This window comes from Sorex araneus, chromosome 2 (genome assembly GCF_027595985.1).
Source record: "Sorex araneus isolate mSorAra2 chromosome 2, mSorAra2.pri, whole genome shotgun sequence".
NCBI lineage: Eukaryota > Metazoa > Chordata > Mammalia > Eulipotyphla > Soricidae > Sorex > Sorex araneus.
The window spans coordinates 168074766-168092885 of record NC_073303.1 but is presented as its reverse complement, the minus strand read 5'-3'; the positions used below and the strand labels follow the sequence as shown (position 1 = coordinate 168092885).

Genomic DNA, 18120 nt, shown 5'->3' with positions numbered 1-18120 from the left:
GGGTTTACGGGTGGTGGAGAATGGGCACTGGTGAAGGGATGGGTTCCAAACTTTGTATGAGGGAAGTATAAGCACAAAAGTGTATAAATCTGTAACTGTACCCTCACGGTGATTCTCTAATTAAAAATAAATTTAAAAAAAAAAAAACTCAAACATGAAAAAAAAAAAATAAAAATAGTCCCTCCCACACCCCACTCCACATGATGTGCAATATAACCAGAACATGCAAACACCTAGGCTGATACATGAGTACAACCAACCAAGCAAGACCAAGTGTCACTCCTGACTATCAGAGCAGCAAACAGAAGGCAAAGAAAAAACAAGTTTTCTCTTTACTGTAGTGAAAAGCTAATTGAAATGTGACATATATAATTTGAAGAAAAAAGATCTTTGTTGCATCAAACTGTGAATGATTTGAGGGAATACGTTTACACTGAATTCAAGGTGTAATAATCCCAACAAAGAATTTAACAAGCTGGAGGCTAAAATTCAGCATAATTCTGTCGATCTTCTGAAATTTTAAATATATAGACTCACAAAACAAAACTGCTTCCAAAATGTTCCAAAACAATTTTTTGAAATTTATTTCTAAAAGTCACAAAGACAAAACTTTAAAAGTGACATTTATACCGAGGATACATGCATGAGCAAAAATATAAGATAAAAAAAAAAGCATGGGTATACAAAAATGAACATAGTAAAGTTTTAATGAATACAGTATTCTGGATACAAGTAGGATACCACCAGAAAGGAATTGCATTTTTACCTCAAAAATCTATGATAGCATGGACTGAAATAAACTAAAGTTTAAGATAGCCACTTCACATTCACATTTTAATCAGTGCTGACCAGAAGTTAAAGCAATTTCAGGTTAAGATTTCCACTGAAATTATATTACAGATCTGTTTAATGAACATGTTTTGAAGCTTACGAAAATGGTAGCCAGGGCAAGTCAAACCAGAGAGCCAAAATAATGAATTTTGGTGCCAAGAGTTCTGGCTTTCATTTTGAGCCACCTTAAATTTTAAAGTGTTTTTCAATCACATATCTTAACACGGAACTTTCTGCTAGATCTCACCAACTATTACCAACAGTTTTAAAGCAATGAAAACTTCAGAGCAATACCAAGTGTCAACAATTTTGTGATGCAGAACTTTTTCCTTTAGATTTCTGGTCCCAGAAAATTCGAAAGGGCCAAAACCATCAAATAGCCCCCCCCACCCCAAGTCTTACTCAAAGATGATAAATGAATAAAATAACTATATAGGCTCTCATACACAATCATTCTAAGTTTTCACCCTGTAGGAAATGATTACAATGTCTTTCAGGTTTGCTATATGGCCCTGAATCAAAAGAAACCAACAAGGAATTTAACATTTCAACAAGCTAGGAACTATTTACTAGTGTGAAATTCTGGAAGACATACTACCATATTTCGAGAAAAGGCTATTAACAGGTAAGCATGTGTTGAAGAGGCGGTCTATAAATGAAACATTACAAATCTTATGTTTATGCATACAACTTATAAAATAGAAAAATGCTATTTTTCCAATAGTATAGCATCACACTAACACTAGTTAAGATTGAAAGCTTCTGTACACATGTCCACTACATTTCCACAGCAGCATATGTCTCTTAGACATTCTCATTTCTTATCTAACATATGCCAACCATGGATTCACGGATTGGTACCAGTTTGCACAGGCTAAAACAATCATTTTGCCTTCTCACTGAGATAAAGTTAACAAGTTTAGAGAATGAGATTTCATAATCAGTAACGAAATATCAAATGGCTATAACAGGATGGAAAATGTTTCTAAGGACATGATATAACCCTAACAAAAGGTTGGATTATGCCCCTCTATATAGTGTATGTGGGGATAAGGAGCCTGGAGAAATACATTGAGATATACAGGACCGAAATGATCAAGTCAGTAGAGAAACTATTAATTACTGGTGTTTTATTAGTACAGTATCAGGTACTGCATAGGACTATCCAAAAGATATTCACCACTGCCTGCGCTGGTGGTGCAAATTAATACCCAAACAACAGAGCAATCTAAAATTGGGATTTTGAAAAATTAGAATGATTAAGTTTCTGTAATTTGAAACGCCAATACCTCAATTATTTTCCTAGCTTTTTAGATCTTAGACAATTCATATTTAACATGGTTGCCTGCAGACTCCCTAGCACAGAAGTAAAAGCAAAGTACAGTTTTGTTATGTTTTGCTGCTGGTCTCCACGTGTGCTTTATCAATGAGCAACAATATCATAGGCTTTACTGCGCTACTTTAATATAACTGAACATGAGAAAAACCGGTAGTTCAAATTTTGACAAGTGGTATGTGTATACTTTTTTGGTGGCAGGCTTATTTTAAAATGAAAACAAAACACCCACATAAAACCTAAAACCAGATGGGTACTTTGACAACTTGAACTAGGAACTTGTTTGTAAAGGAAACTTAGGCATAGAAAGCTGTTTCTGAAAAATAGAAAATCTAACCTTTTTCTTACTTTGGTTTTTTTAAAAAATGAAGATTTGTAGTAAAATGACCTCAAAGAAACTCTAAGTCACATAGGGCATCATTTGTTAGTACCTTGTAATAGAAATATATTTTGTAAATATTTTTAACTTGAATATTTTCAGGTTTTTTTAAAGCTCTAGTCCAATTTTCAGCTTTCAATTTCTGGAAAAAAAAAATCAGTCTCCAATAGAGAAGACACAACTGAGCTAAGCTACTTTGATAACTTTATAGAATAGTGAGGTTCAGAGAGATCATTTCCAGAACATGGCTGACCTTTAAGATTCCTCACCTAGTTATGCAGGACATTGCCAGATTTCCACTACAAAAATCTTGCCAATATTTCTAAATAGTATTTACCATCCACCTTTAAAAACCTTGCACAAGGCAAAGCACATATAAGTGAAAGAAAATAAACTTGTTTCTATTTACCTAAACTTATAAAACCAGAGAAATTTTAATATCTTGATGTTAACCAAAAGTTACTACTGTCAAAAACTGAAAATTCAATAATAAAATGTCTGCTTAAATAAAAACGCCAATATCACTATCTTTATATACCAAGATACTGAAAAAAAAAAAAGTTTGCAAATTTAAGATGATGCTTGAAATCTAAGTTAAGGTTAAAAGAATGTGCGTTTATAGTGAGACTAAAATTGTCACTGCAAAATTCCCTATGCCATTTGGCACTGATACTGAAAGATTCTAGTCTTTTGGTCACTTAAAGCTGCTATTAAATACAATAAGCCGTTAAGAAGGAGGAAAAGAGTGAGGAACTGATGAACAGTTCAGTAACTATCATATACAAGTAGAGCATACTCTGAAATAAACTCATTTTCTGCTAGGAATCTGAAGATAACAAGAACTCTCCCACCATCCTTTCCTTTCTGAAGAAGATGCTCTAATCAGATATAATTCCTTTTCAGTTACTGTGAATGATGTTTCCTGGCAGCAATTTCTATTTCCTAGATTAGTTTTCAATCAAAGGAATAATCATACATGGCAACAAGGTAAAAAGCAGGGCAGTACTTCCATGCACAAATATTTCAAGAGGAAAACCATCAATTTTAAAGATAACCATCAGGTTTCAGGTATGAAACACACTCTAATCCCTAAATTTTGTTTAACACCATTGGTGACAAAATTAAGTTTTGCAGTGAGGTTTTGTTTTTGCCTGCAACTATATACACATTGCAAAACTATTCTGCATCACATGATTTTAAATGAAATAAATATAAAAATGAACCACACAATCAACACATAACTTTAATACTCCACATTATTTATCTTGATCACAATGGTGGTAACTTCCTTGTCAACAATCTTGTGAGTTGAGGAGTTGATTTTCATTCTCATATCCATCAGGCAGATATGCTCTCCTCAGCTGGTCTGACTTGGGTATGGATCCTCCATTCTTCACATGGCGAGATAGGAAAGCGCGGACTGCTGGATGATCAGCTTTCTCAAGTGGGATGTTGGCTTCCAGGCACATTTTCACAAAGTCCTGGATAACACCGACCTTCTCTGTTTGCGCAGTACTGTTGCACTGAAGAGATGCTGTTAAGGGCCTCTGCTTCTTCCTTACATTCTGCTCCTCAAACTCTGCCTTTCTCTTGGTATGAGTCTTTGACTTGAGATGGTCACTAATGGCAGACTTGCGAACATGATTCAGAACCACATTGCAAGAAGTGCAGAAGAGTTTTCCTCCATCTTCATGCAGCTCACCTCCAAACTCAGTGACTCGATCCAGAGGAGTCACATACAAAGCAGTCTTAGAACGGTTTCGAGCAGGTGGTGCGGTCACTACAAATCTTTCCATTCTGATTTTAAACAAGGCTCTTAAAGACAAGGAAATAAAGATAATTGTTACAACAGTCCATTTGGAAAAGATAATTTACAATAAATACCAGATACAAATATTTTTAAACTAAAATCTTCAGGAAACTAAATTCAAATTAACATGCAGGGGCCAGAGCAATAGTACAGTGGATAGGACGTTTGCCTTGCACACTTCTGGCCCAGTGATTCACAGCATCCCACATCTTCCTCCTAAGCTCCTCTAGGAGTAATTCCTGAGTACAGAGCATCCCTGAGCATCGCTGGGGAGAACCCCAAACTAAAAACCAAAATAAGAAAACAACTCCAAAATGTACAGTGTGTCCATTAAGACTTAACTCGCCCAAGATACTGAAAGGGAAGGCAAATTGCTAATAAATAGGTCCATTCTTGAAGTCAGAACTTCAACTATTTCATGTCACTACTCAAGAAAATCTGATCTTAAGTTCAATATTTGGAATATTATTATATTACTCTGATTCAATTTAGATTTTTTTGGGGGAGGAAGGGTTTGGGCTATATCTGCTTGTGCTTATGGTTTACTCCTGGTGGTGCCTAAGTGGAACATATGTGACATGGATTGAACTGAGTTGCCTACATGTAAGTCGAGCAACTTAAACCATACATTATCACTCTGGTCCCCAGACATTTAATTTTGAAAGACTTCTGTACCTTTCACAGTTTGGAATAAATGCTTTTAGGTACACAATTGTAGGAAATTGTGAAAAAAGGTGGACATAAAACAGCATAATGTCATGTGAACGTGAATTTCCAAATTGTTCTTGGAAGTAAAAAGAAAAATCAAATTTAAATGTAATTAACAGCAGTCACAAAGACATTAAAATTTAATTTTTTTTTTTTTTTTGCTTTTTTGGGGTCATACTTGGCGATGCAGAGGGGTCACTCCTGGCTCTGTACTCAGGAACCATATGGGATGCTGGGAATCGAACCTGGGTCAGCCACATGCAAGGCAAATACCCAACCCTCTGTGCTATCACTCCAGCCGAAAGACATTAAAATTTAAAATGGAAATATAGAATGCAAATCAAGCTTATTTTAATTTTTTTTTGGTGCAACTAGGTGTTTAGAGGTTAGTCCTGACTCTGTGATCAGAAGTGAACCTTGATCATATGTGGTTCTGGGGATTCAAAGTGGGGTCAGTTGCAGGAAATGCAGATGCCTAAGCTCTGTTACCTCTTCAGCAAGCCATTTTGAAAACGTACATATACATTTTCCAAAGATTTCTAAAAGGTGATAATCAAAATTGCATTATTCACCCTTTCTCCATTAAAGACTAATAATTGTAATATTTTATGCATTAAATTTAAAAAGATTTTAACATAATAGCTAATTTATGACAGATACCCATTTGCAAATTTGTTGGAAAGTCATTTTCACTGTTTCTCCAATTATTTATTAATTTTCCAATTACTGAATTATTAAGAAGTATTCAATTATTTCTTGGTTAATTCTGGTTCTTATGACCACTGCCAAAATTATGTAACAGACACAAAAACCTGACAAAAGTAATAATTTTTGTTGTTGTTGTTTTGTTTATGGGCCATACCTGGTGATGCTCAGGGTTTTTTCCTGGCTCTGCACTCAGGAATGTCTCTTGGCAGTGCTCAGGGGAACAACTGGGATACTAGGTATAGAACCCGTAGGCAGGTGGGCAGTGGCAAGCACTGAACTAACTATTCTACTACCATGTTCTTATAAGAAATACTTGTTTCCCCAGGGGCCATGCATCCAGGCTAAGCTCTTATTATGAAAATGATGAGGGCTAGAGGGATAGTACAGTGGATAAGGCATTTGCCTTGCATGCAGCAGACCTGTGTTGATTCCATATACTGCCAGGAGTAACCCAAGTATGGCTGGGTGTGACTCAAGAATTGAAGAAAAAAAGAAAAAAAAAACCCAAAATTAAAATGAACTTGGCCAATTGGTAGGGCACTTGCTGTAGGTTAAATCCCCTCTACCACAAGGTTCCCAAGCAGAGGATTGACACAGGGGCACAATACCTGAGAGAACTGAGATGGGTAGTAGCCCACCAATCCACCCTGACCGTATAAACAAGTAGAATCGATTGAGTTCCAAATGCAATTTTGCTCTGAATAAACAGATTGCAGAAAACCCCGAGTGTGCCTTATAAATGCTATCAGAAACGAAAGACTTTTTTCTTGTAATAACATACTAGAGAATGGCCTGAAAACGTAAAATTTTCCCTCAAAAAATCTTCATTTGAACAGTCAAATGTGTAAAGCACCTAGAGACCTAAAGAATTCAGAAAAGGGCTTAATATTTCACATGCACTCTGGAAAACATAATAAAGCTTAGGCTTTAATAGGCTCAATTCTATGTTTTTTAAACAAACATTTGTTTAATGCATGGTTTTCATGTGCTAAGTATCTGATAGACTCTTGCCAAGATATCTAATTCTTCCCTTGTGAGTAGTTCATGAAATACTATCCCAGTTTTATAGTCAACGGTAGTTTTATCGTCCTCCGGCAAGTCAGCCCCTCTTAAAACATTAAATATTTTGGCCTTGCCATGCCTAGGTCTTGCCTGGTGAACGGCCTCGCCTCTAAATATTTTGATCCCCCACTATCAGACACTAAATAAACGTGCATGGAGCAAAACGTGCATATATGCCGGAAAAAATGCTCAGTCACTTGGGCTCGTGGTAATGACCTGTATCTTCCAGAGTCCTGGAACTTTCCCAATTCTGCCCATGTCCCTGCAGAATCAAACGTGCACCCAGCAGAGGATGCTCGCTCTTACAGAACCCAACCACGGTGCGTTTTGAGAGAAGACAAGAGACCCTTTCAAGAAAACCAGGACGTCAAAGAACCAACCGACAGCAATTGGCCGGCCACGGAGAGACGACATTGAAAAAAAAAAAAAAAAAAGAAAAGAAAAATCAAAAGTTAGGTCAAGTTTTCTAGCCAACGTTTACCGGCTGCGTTTCCAGCTTTTTCCGTCTCGCTCCTTCAGCGCAGGATCTCCAGGGCCGAGCGGGAGGCGCGCGGACTCGCGGCCACTTTTTTTTTTTTTCCACCCCCCGCCGCAGCTTCAAATCCCGAGGCGCCTCGCACTCAGATTTTCAACAAGTGGTGGTGGGGAAACAGTTTCTGGGCTTGCACCCCGTTTTCCCTGCGGTGCCGGGAAGTCATGCCTTCACTGCAAAAACACGAAAAAGAGCGAGAAAAAAGAAAATATTAGAAATGGGGGAGGGGGAGGGCCAGCAGGGTGGATGGAGAAAGGGAGGGGGGACGTCGGGCCCCAGCCACCGCGCAGGTGTCCGGATAACTACGCTTTTCTGGGGGGTTCCTCCACGCCTCACCCCCCCGGGACCCACCCCGGCGCTCGTCAGGCCGGCTCCGGCGCGGCGGGCCGCCCCGCTGGGCTCCCCCGCGCGCCCCGGGGCCCAGGGTTCGGGAGGGGGAGGGTAAGGCGGGGCGCGGGACGTCCCCGGCGTCTGGCTTCCCTCCTCCCGCGCTGAGCCCGGCACGCCGGCGGCGCCCGGCGCCAGGGCCGCGTCCCCGCTGCCCGCCGCGGGCCCGAGAACTCGACAGCCGAGTTGGCGGCAGTCTCGGGGGAGGAGGCGGCCGGCGCCTGGCGGAGGCGGCCGCTGTCAGGCTTCCCGTCTCCTCCCTCTTCCTCCCGCCGCCGACAACGGCGTCCCGGCCCCGCCCCCGGCTCGCGCTTCAGGACGGAAGGCCCCGGGCCCCAAACCCACACCAACGGCCGGGCCCACCCTCGGCCTCCCTCGCTCTGTGGTACCGTAGGCTCGGGGCGGCCGCTAGGGGAAGTGGACGAGACCCGGCCGGAAAGGAAGGGAGGAGGAAAAAAAGGAGGAGCAAAGGATTGAGAGAGGAGGAGGACCCGCCGCCGCCGCCGCCGTCGCCGCCGCCGTCGCCGCCGCCGCCGCCGCCGCCGCCGTCGCCCGATCGAGCCCCGCGGCGGCCTCCGTGTCCCCCGCCGCGCCCCGTCCTCCTGCGCCGCCTCTGGCGAAGCTCGTAGGCGGTCCCCAGCAACCGCCGAGCAGCCTTGACCAACGGATCGCGGCGCTAGCAAACGGATGGCCGATTTGGCCAATGGCTAAGGAAGGGCGGGCATCTAGCTGAGTGGCGGCTGGAGTGCTCCAATGGCAACTGGGGGCGTGGGTGGGAGGAGCCGGAAGTAGAGCCAGCCGAGAGGCCCCTGTCCGGCTGGGGCGGAGGGAAGGGGGAGGGAACTAAGCAGAGGAGGAGGAGGTTAGCCGAGGCAGCTACATCGGCGGCGGCGCAGGGGCTGGTACGCGCTGGGCGGCGAGAGCCTCATGGCGGAGGAAGAGAGCGACCAAGAGGCCGAACGCCTCGGAGAAGAACTAGTGGCCATTGTGGAGTCGCCGCCTGGTCCTGCGGGGCTCCGAAGTGCAGACGGCGGCGCCGGTGGTGCTGGCGGCGGCAGCTACGTTGACGGCGGCGTCGGGATCAGCAGTCGGGATTACTGCCGACGCTTCTGTCAGGTGAGGCGCCCGTCGGTCGCCCGGACTTGTCACAGGGGGGTCGGGCCTCCCCCGGCGTCTGCCGGCCCCCCCCTCCTCTGCCGGAATCTTCTCTCCGCCAGCCGCCGCACAAGGAGAGCGAGGGTGAAGCTTCCCTCCCCCCACAGCCTCCCTCCGGCTTGGGGTGGGGGGCGGGGAGCGGAACGCGGGTGACCCGCGGGTGGAGGGTGGCGGAGAAAGTGAGAGTTTGTCGGCGCTGGGGGTAGGATGAGCTGGCAGGAAAGCTCCGGACCGATGGGCAACCACCCCCCCCACCCGTACCCCGGACGAACCCCTTTCTGCCCCAGGGTCCCGCCTTTCTGAGGCTTCCTGCGCTCTTCGCACCTCGTCTAGGGCCGGCCGACGAGCGTGTTCTCGCCGCCGCCCCGTGGCCCCCCCCGCAAGCCCCCCCCGCGCACCCTCCAGTTTGTCGGAGGTGGGAGGCAGGCGGTCTCTCGGCCGCCCCCTTTGCTGTCATCCGCACCCCTCCCCCGCGCAGGGGGTCTTCTTCTGTCATCCCCTGTGCACCAGTTCCGCGGTTGGGGGGTTCAGTAGTAGGTGGGGCGCGGGCGGTGTGACTTGTCATCAGCCCTTCTCTTGACCACCCTCCCGCACCCCTCCCCGTGCCCCCGACGTCCCCGGCGCCCTCCTAATGACACCGTTGGAGAGGGGGAGGTGGGGTGGGGTGGGGTGGGGTGGGGGAGAAGTTTTCCTCCCCCCCCCTCCGCCCCGTGCTCTGTTCCTTCGTTCTCCTCGCGGCGCCCACGTTCCCGGGGATTTTAATTTAGCTCGTGAAATGTCTGAGCTGTGTCACTCATCCTCTCCTCGGTCAGCTGCCACGAAGAGTTGAAGTAGCTTCAAAGTGTTTGACCACAGTCCAGTATTAGCGCATCAAACAAAGTGCTCGTGGGGGGGGGGGCGGGGGTCAAACGCGTGTCACCTCTTTCACGGCTACTTAAATATATAGAATGTATCTCATGCCATTGCAAATATTAACTGCTTCTTTGCTGCTCCTTTGCTCTTTTGGAATTTAAAATTTATTTTGGGGGGATTTTGTCCACACCCGGCGGCTCAGAGGCCTTACTTACTCCTGGCCCTGTGCCCAGGGATCACTCCTGGCATGGCTCAGGGGACCATATGGGCTGTTGGGGATTGAACCCCTAGTCCGCCGAATGCGAGGCAACTGCCCTACCCGATGGTTTATCTCTCTGCTCCCTTCCTCCCTCCCTCCCTCCCTCCCTCCATTGCTTTAAAAACTGGTTGTTATCATGAATGTGTAGGCTCCTCCACCTTCTGTAGTCTTACCTTAACCTCTCTGTGCCTTCAGTTTCCTCTTCTGTCAAATAGGATGGAATCGACCTTTTTAATTTATTTAATTTATCATTTGATTTCATCATTCCCTCTGATAACACCCCCTTTTCCCACCAAGAAACTATCTTGGTATGAAGAGTCTGCTATTCTTTTTTGACAGTTCTACTTAGGAACTTTTTAAAAACTGTATATTTGCTTATTGATATTGGATTTAAGAGGTTCATTGACTTGACTATAGCTGTCATGTTAAATCTAGAAAACATGTTATTGGTAGATTTTTTTTTTAATCTAGGATTTTCAACTTAAAATAAGATTACAGCGAACTTTTAAAATATACTCAATCTTTTTTTCTGTGTTGTACTTTTTAAAATCATTAACGAGCTGCTGATTTTATTTCCATTTGACTTTGTAAGTTTACTTGATTTCATGATACTTACCTAATTGCTGTAGAATTTGAAATTTGAGGACCAGAATATTTTGGAGGATTTTTAACCACTCTTATTTTGTTGAATGATTCTTAAAAACGTCTTACAAAAGTACCTTCTTAATGTCCAAGGAAATAAACACTAAAATCAATGAACTTTTAAATTTCTGATTAATGAGTTATTTTGACAAAGTTTCAGGTTAAAACTTTTATCTGAAATTTTATCATGTTTTAAATGCTCTAGATTACCAGTAGATCTGCTTAGAGTTCCTGTACTGATTTCATCATGCAGGTGAACTTTGTCAAGTCTTTTTCTAAAATTAAAACATGGAATAAAAATGATCTGTACTAAGTTCAATTTTATTCATTAATTATAGTTGTAATATGGTGGTGCATTTTATTTGCTAGTAAGGGAGTGAATCATATAACTCCTCAAGTTTCTTGTTAAAAACATTTGGCTTCCAAATATTCTGAGTAATATTAAATTATATTCATTAGCAAGTGATTTAATCTTGAATAATCAACATGAATAATACGCAGTTGGGTGGATGATAGTTAACTGTTATACACCCCACTTTGTGTTGAGAGGAAAAACTCCAATTTATTTTGTTCCTTTCAGAGAAAATTTGAATCAACATTTCTTGGGACTTGATATGTGGGTGAAGGGAGAGAGGAAGGAATACTTTTAGAGGAGTTTTTGTGTCTTTACTACAAGGAAAAGTAAGATATCAGACAGTAGATAATGTAAGTAATAAATTTTCCATGTATTCAGTGCTTTGATGAAATACTGGTGAAATTCTTTGATGAAATACCTTTTTAAGAAACAATACCAGTAATTGTAAAATCTCAAAAGACTCTGAAATGTCAACTAATTTTTGAGAAGATAAGTTTGGGAGATAAAAAGTGTTGATTTCCAAATAATTACAGGGTGCTATATTGAATGGACTAATTGCCCCTATCACATCTTTCCGTGGGTCTAGTTGGTATATTCTCTACTAATGCTTAAGCCTGTTGGTCCTTAACTGATAGTTAATTTCCTCTGATGATGAAAGAAAGGGGAAAGTACTTTTTCATGAGGACCTCTTAAGCTATTCAGATAGGTCTTACTATGTCAATTATATAGTTCAAACTAAGGCCTGACCTGAACAGGTTAATTTTATTATGGTTCCAGTAGGCAGATAGGGTGGGATTTCAACCTAACCTTCAATGTCCAGTTGAAAAAGGTAGATTGAAGGTACAGATAAGTCCTTAGGTAATTACTAAGTATTTTTTCTTTGGGGGGGGCAGATTTTTGCAAAGAGGAAAAACAGTTACTGAAAGTACTCAGGAAATCATAATTAAAAATTAAAAGTATTCTTTCATTATGCTATAATATTAAAAATACTTCAAGAAAAAATGGTTCATTGTTAGGTATTGTGAACATTTTCCTAATTACTGGAGAGGTTATAATAATTCAACTTATCATGTTGAATACATTGCAAAATTTTAATCATGAATTATAAATTAAGCAGATTAAGCTATTTTTCTTCCTAGCTTAGTGTCAGAATGAATACAGATAGTGATGGAAAACCTTTTTTGGAAACACTCTGATATTTTGATTAATGTAGCCTGTAAAATTGTTTCTTACTGGGATGGGAGAGAGTGCACAAGGGTTAAGGTGCTTGTCTTTCACTTCCTGGGCTTGATCCCTGCCACCACTGATGGCCCCTTGAGCACCACCAGGAGTGATCCCCAGAACAGAGCCAGAAGTAAATCCTGAGCAGCACCAGGTAGACCCCAAAACTACAACCAAAAAATTTTTCCTTACATAGTGTTTTTTTTTGTTTTTTTGTTTTTGCTTTTTGGGTCACACCTGGCGATGCACAGGGGTTACTCCTGGCTCTGCACTCAGGAATTACTCCTGGCGGATATGGCATGCTGGGATTTGAACCCGGGTCAGCCGCGTGCAAGGCAAACGCCCTACCACCGTGCTATCGCTCCAGCCCCGAATAGTGTTCTTTGAAGGTTTCAAAAGCATGAAACAGTGAATATGAAATGTTCAATATTATACCTACCACATTGAAAAGTTAAAATATTAAACATTAATGTTTTTCTTGTGATGTCCTCTGAAAGTTTTTTTTTAATTATTATTATTTTTATTTTATCACCATGTGGAAAGTTACAAAGTTCTCAGGTTTATGTCTCAGTAATACCGTATTCAAACACCATCTCTTCACCAGTGACCTCTGAAAGTTTTTAAGAGGGACATTAGAAGTAATCTATTTGGTGGGTCACTTAAATATTCCACAAGTAAATTTAAGAAAAAACATCACCATTAAAAGTTTTTGTTATTTAGGAAAGTAGAATACTCCTAAAAACTCACGTAATTATTTGCTAAAGCAGTTATAATATTTTGGAAATTTGGTTTTCTGTGGGGGATAGTTTACAGTATTTGGAGATATTCTTGATTTTCCTAATTGGGGTCTTACTACTGGCCTCTAGTGGAAAGAGGCCAGGGATGTAGCTAAATATCTCACTATATATAAAAGGTAATCCCAACAACTTTTCTATGGTTCAACATAAGTAGGTAATGATGCTGGTGGTTTCCTAAGTATACTCTTAATTTTGGCACTGTTAGTGGATATTATATGACTGTAATGCTGACTTAAATGGGGGGAAAAATACCAAAGTAATTCTAAAGTAGCCATCATGTACTAGGTAATATAATTGGTGCCTCAAATACAGGCACCAATTTTCAAATACAGAAAAAAGGGTTGACCTTATTTTGGGGAGCTTGTTGTTAGGACTACCTAACACAATTACCTAATGTAATTGTGCCTCAAATACAGGCACCAATTTTCAAATACAGAAAAAAAAGGGTTGACCGTATTTTGGGGGGCTTGTTGTTAGGACTACCTAAGAAGTGCACTGGGAGCAAGGGGTTGGGAAAGAGGTGTGTGTGTGTGTGTGTGTGTGTGTGTGTGTGTGTGTATAAGAAGTACGCTGGGAGCAAAGGGTTGGGAAGGGGTGTGTGTGTGTGTAAGAAGTGCACTGGGAGCAAGGGGTTGGGAAGGGGTGTGTGTGTGTGTGTGTGTGTGTGTGTGTGTGTGTGTGTAAGAAGTACGCTGGGAGCAAAGGGTTGGGAAGGGGTGTGTGTGTGTGTGTGTGTGTGTGTGTGTGTGTGTGTGTGTGTGTGTGTGTGTGTGTAGGGAGGTGGGGGGGGAGTGGAATCTCTTAGATTGTTTATGTGGGCCTGACATTAAGTCTGTGTTAGCTCCCCAGGGCCTCATGTATGTGTGTGTGTGGACCACATCTGATTTTTGCTCAGGGGCTACTCTGTCCTAAGGAGTTATTCCTGGTGGTACTGGGAAACTAATGCAGTGCTGGAATCAAACCCAGGCCTCTCACAACAAAAGGCATGAATTCCCAACATCTCTCTAACCCCAATCATTTTTATAAAATAAATCCTAATGTCTTCTAGAGAAATTAAAGTTTGTTTAGAAAAATACAATCTTTATCTCAATCTTAGTTGATATTGTGAATAATTCTGTTAACTTCTAAAGGTATACGCTTTGGTCATATTCTTTTTATCAGTCATGTTTTTTTTCTTCTCATTTTGAATTTGTCTTATGATCCAATATAGTTGCTGGTGTTTCATCCATATCTGAGTTCCAAGTTGTAGAAACTGGTTTTTGTAGAAATATTAAAAGAAAAGAATCCTGCCCTAAATTCTTCTCAGTGCTTTCTACTTATATATTGTTAGCTTTCCCCATCTAAAAATGTAGAACTATTTTTTTTTCTGGTAAATATGTATCTGTGATTATGTTAGGGAGAAAACAAAAATAATGGATATTTTATAGGCAACCTAACTCTACCTTTTGCAGCTTGTTTTTTTTTTTTTTTTAAATAAAAAAGCTTTCATGCTGTCTTTTTCTTCCCTCCAGGGTCCCCAAGGCAAGCATATGCAAGCAACATCATTGAATTCTTTTTTTTTTTCTTTATTTGGGTCACACCCGGTGTGGCTCAGAGGTTACTCCTGTGCACACTCAGGAATTACTCCTGGCAGTGCTCGGGATGCCGGGAGTCGAACCCAGGTGTGCCAAGCATGCAAGGCAAATTCCCTACCCGCTGTGCTATCACTCCAGCCCCAACATTGAATTCTTTTATATTATATTATATTACATTATATTATATTGTATCTTTCATATTTATATTTACTTCTTTGTTTATAAATACCTTTTGCAGGTTTTAACGAGATTAGTCAAGTTAATGGAAGATGTATGAATTATTTTATTTCATATTGTTTAGTATGATTATATCCCCTAGTTTTAAATTTGTTTTTTGTTTTTGGGCCACACTCAGTTGTATCTCAGGGCTTACTCCTGACTCTGTTCTCAGGGATCACTCCTCGTGGGATGGGGTTCCAGTGATTGAACCCAGGTCATCATGTACAAGGCAAGTGCCCTACCCATTATTCTATCTTTGGCCCCATTTATCCACTCCTCCCCACCCCCGATTTTTCTTTTTTCCCACATTATTTAAAGACTGTGATTATTGAAGTTGTTCATGATGATTTGCCACAGGCATTCAATATTCCAACACTAATCCCACCACATTAATCCCAGTGTAGTTACCTTCCCTTTACTATTGACTCCATTTTCCCCAAACATCCCTCAAGCCTGCTTCCATAGCAGCCCACAGTAATTTATTTTATATTGCTAGTTATCGCTAATGGAATGATCCAAAAATATTTTCTAGAAGAAAATTTGTGAAAATTGTTGTATCACACCATAGGGACCTTAAATCCTTATTTGTGGATTTACTAAGCTGTTGTTGGAAGTTAAAACTTTTTGTATTAATGTTTTTTTTTATCAGGATTGGGTGACTTCTGCATTACATTCCACCCAATCTGGTGTACTGCTATTGGATTGTCAGTGTTGTAGAGTTTGGAGATGTCCAGAATATCCAGAATTTAGAATTGGGCAGTCTGGTTAGAGGCATGGAGGCAGCTTTGGAATATGGACATAGATGCTGATCTTCTGGAAGTATGGGGAAGTAGGGTTTTTTGTCTTCCTCTGCAACTCTTCATTCTTTACTTTGTTTTTCAAGTGTCTTGCAGTTTATTTTATCTAGAGAATGAGGAATTACCATTGATTGAGTAGGGAAAGGTATATGGTAGAAATTTTTTTCTTTTTGCTATTTGGGCCACACTCAGCTGTGCTCAGATTACTTCTGGCTCTGAGCTCAGGGATCACTCCTGGCTGGGCTGGCTGGGCTCCAGAATCAGGGATCCAATGGTGCCAGGGATTGAATCTGGCTTGGGCTGCTTTGGTAGATAACATTCCCACTGTATGATCTCTTTGGCTCCTGGTAAATATTTCAACTGATCTTTTTCTTTATCACTCTACTTTTACTTCCACTTTTGCAGATTTATGATGCTTCAAGTTCCTGAGATTTTGGGGTTTTTTTTCAGCACAAATCAGCTGTTCCTGAACTCCTTTCCTTTCTAAAATATAATCTAAACAGTGTCACCTCCTTTTATTATTTTTTTCCTTTTGGATTTAGGTTTTTTAAGGCAGTGGGACTGGAGAGAGAATACAATATGCAGGGTGTTTGCCTTGCTTGTAGCTGACCTGGGTTCTATCCCTGGCAACCCATATGCACCACCCACTCAATCCCCTACCCTCCAGCTGGCCAGGAGTGTAAAGTCAAGAGTAATCCCTGAGCATGCTGGGTATGACCTCCCCACCACAGCAAAAAAGAAGTTTTTAAGGCAAAAATACTTCCTTTGCTCTTATTTTAGTGGGTTTTCACATGGGATCATAAGTAAAGGTCTCCTTGGTACCACATTTAACTAGAAAGCTCAAGTTAGTATTTCCACTCAATGAAGAGTGATAGGGAAGTTAATGAAAAGGAAAGTATTGAAACGAATTAATATTGATTTATTTGCTTAAAAATTATTTTTTTAACTTCAATCAGGAATAGTCAACTTCCTGATTGACTCTAGTGCAGAGAGTTTTTTGTGTTTCTTATGGCAAAATAGTTTTATTACTTGAAAACTGAAAATTAAGCTTTTAAACAATTGTTTTCAAAAGTTGAGACATTTCTAGTAGTCATAAAAGATAAATTGGGCAAAGAGATAGTACACTGCGTAGGGCACTTGCTTTGCATGTGGCTGATTTGTCGTTCAACCCCTAGCACTCCATATGGTCCCCTTAGGACCTCCAGCAGTGAGGAGTTATCATTGAGTGCAGAACTATGAGTAAGTTCTGAGCACTGCTGGGTGTGACTCTAAAACAAACAAAAAACGAACCAACCGAACCAAGGTATATATGTATGTATATAAATTCCATAGCAAGACATTAGCTTATTTGGAAAAAGAATGCTAGATATTTAAAAAACACAAGTATAATCAAAATATGTGTTACATAAATATAAAATGCATAGACATAGAACATAAAAATACATATTTTTTAAAAAGACATTTCGGGGTTTGGGGCAACACCTGGTGGTGCTCAAGGGTTAATCCCTGCTCTGTGCTCAGGAGAGATCCCTGCTCTGTGCTCAGGGGAGTGTATGTGGTGGTGGGGATTCAAACGAGGGTTTGGCAGGATGCATGGCTAGAGCCCTCTGGCCCTGAGTCCTACCTAGATATTGCTGCTTGTATTTGGGGAGCTTAATTCCAAGGTTTTATTCTTAGGTTGACCTTAAAACAACTCCCCAAAACAAAACTACACATATAAATATTCTAACACCAATCTCACAACCAGTGTGACCTTCCCTTCCTCATTGTGTGCGTTTCCCCCAACCCTGCCCTCTTAGGCACAAAATACTTTGTTTTATATTGCTTATTACAACTAAATTGCTAATGGAATTATCAAAAAATAATTCTGTTAAAGAAAATCTGTGAAAATTCTTCTGTCTCACCTTGGGGTCACTAGTCTTTGTTTGAGGGGTTACTGAACAGTTCTGCCTAGTTGTCTTCTATTTACTGTTTTTGCTTATTGAGCTTAGTTGGCTTCTGTTACTTTTCCATCTAATCTGGTGTGCTCCTCTAGGATGTCAGTATTGTAGAATTTGGAGGTGTCTGCACTGCAGAAACTTCAGGATATTTAACTGGGCAGTGCGTTTCCTTGGTGTGGGGTTGTGGGAGATGTAGGTGTAGCTGTTGGGGCTTCTGGAAGTATGGGAGGGATGAGATGGGGGAAGCTTCCCACCCCCACTCGTGAGAAGACCGCAGAGTTCTCAGCCTGAAGACTGGTGTACCTGGAATTTTTAGCAGTCTGGCATCTCTGCAGAGCTTAGGGGTGAGGCAGTTAGTGGTGAGGCAATGGAGTTGGGCCGTTGGAATGATGGCAGCAGTGGGGTATGAGTGCTGCTGCCAGAGCTTCAGCAGGGTGGGGCTTTGGCTCATCCTCTTCCCAAGGGCACCTCAGTTTTCAGCTGGAAGATTTTTACAGTTAGTTGATCCCTTCCAAGATTTAATCGTGAGTCTAAAAAGCTAGTCTTATGGATGAGC

General features: G+C 41.6%; 2 protein-coding genes across 5 annotated transcripts in view; one reads left to right on the top strand and one right to left on the bottom strand.

Moving 5' to 3' along the window:
• Positions 1–560: 560 nt before the first annotated feature.
• Positions 561–8379, bottom strand: CGGBP1 (CGG triplet repeat binding protein 1). Of its 3 annotated transcripts, none has more exons than XM_055125125.1 (3): positions 8245–8379; positions 7316–7539; positions 561–4361 (listed from the first exon to the last, which is right to left on the bottom strand). In XM_055125125.1, exon 3 carries the CDS (start codon positions 4340–4342, stop codon positions 3839–3841), a length of 504 nt encoding a protein of 167 aa, XP_054981100.1. In that variant the 5' UTR covers positions 4343–4361; positions 7316–7539; positions 8245–8379; the 3' UTR covers positions 561–3838. The 3 variants fall into 3 exon arrangements, with proteins under 3 accessions (XP_054981100.1, XP_054981099.1, XP_054981101.1); XM_055125124.1 differs by having other exon boundaries at positions 8143–8370; XM_055125126.1 differs by lacking the exon at positions 8245–8379 and adding an exon at positions 7718–8094.
• A 203-nt stretch (positions 8380–8582) lies between these two features.
• Positions 8583–18120, top strand: part of ZNF654 (zinc finger protein 654) — a 108456-nt gene continuing 98918 nt past the window's right edge. For both annotated transcript variants that reach the window (XM_055125122.1, XM_055125121.1), the window contains exon 1: positions 8583–8869. In XM_055125122.1, coding sequence (XP_054981097.1) covers positions 8681–8869 — 189 coding nt within the window. In that variant the 5' untranslated portion in view covers positions 8583–8680. The remainder of the gene's footprint in view (positions 8870–18120) is intronic.

Coding starts and splice junctions, on each gene's coding strand:
- CGGBP1 (XM_055125125.1), bottom strand. CDS start 4,342: ATGGAAAGATTTGTAGTGACCGCACCACCTGCTCGAAACCGTTCTAAG.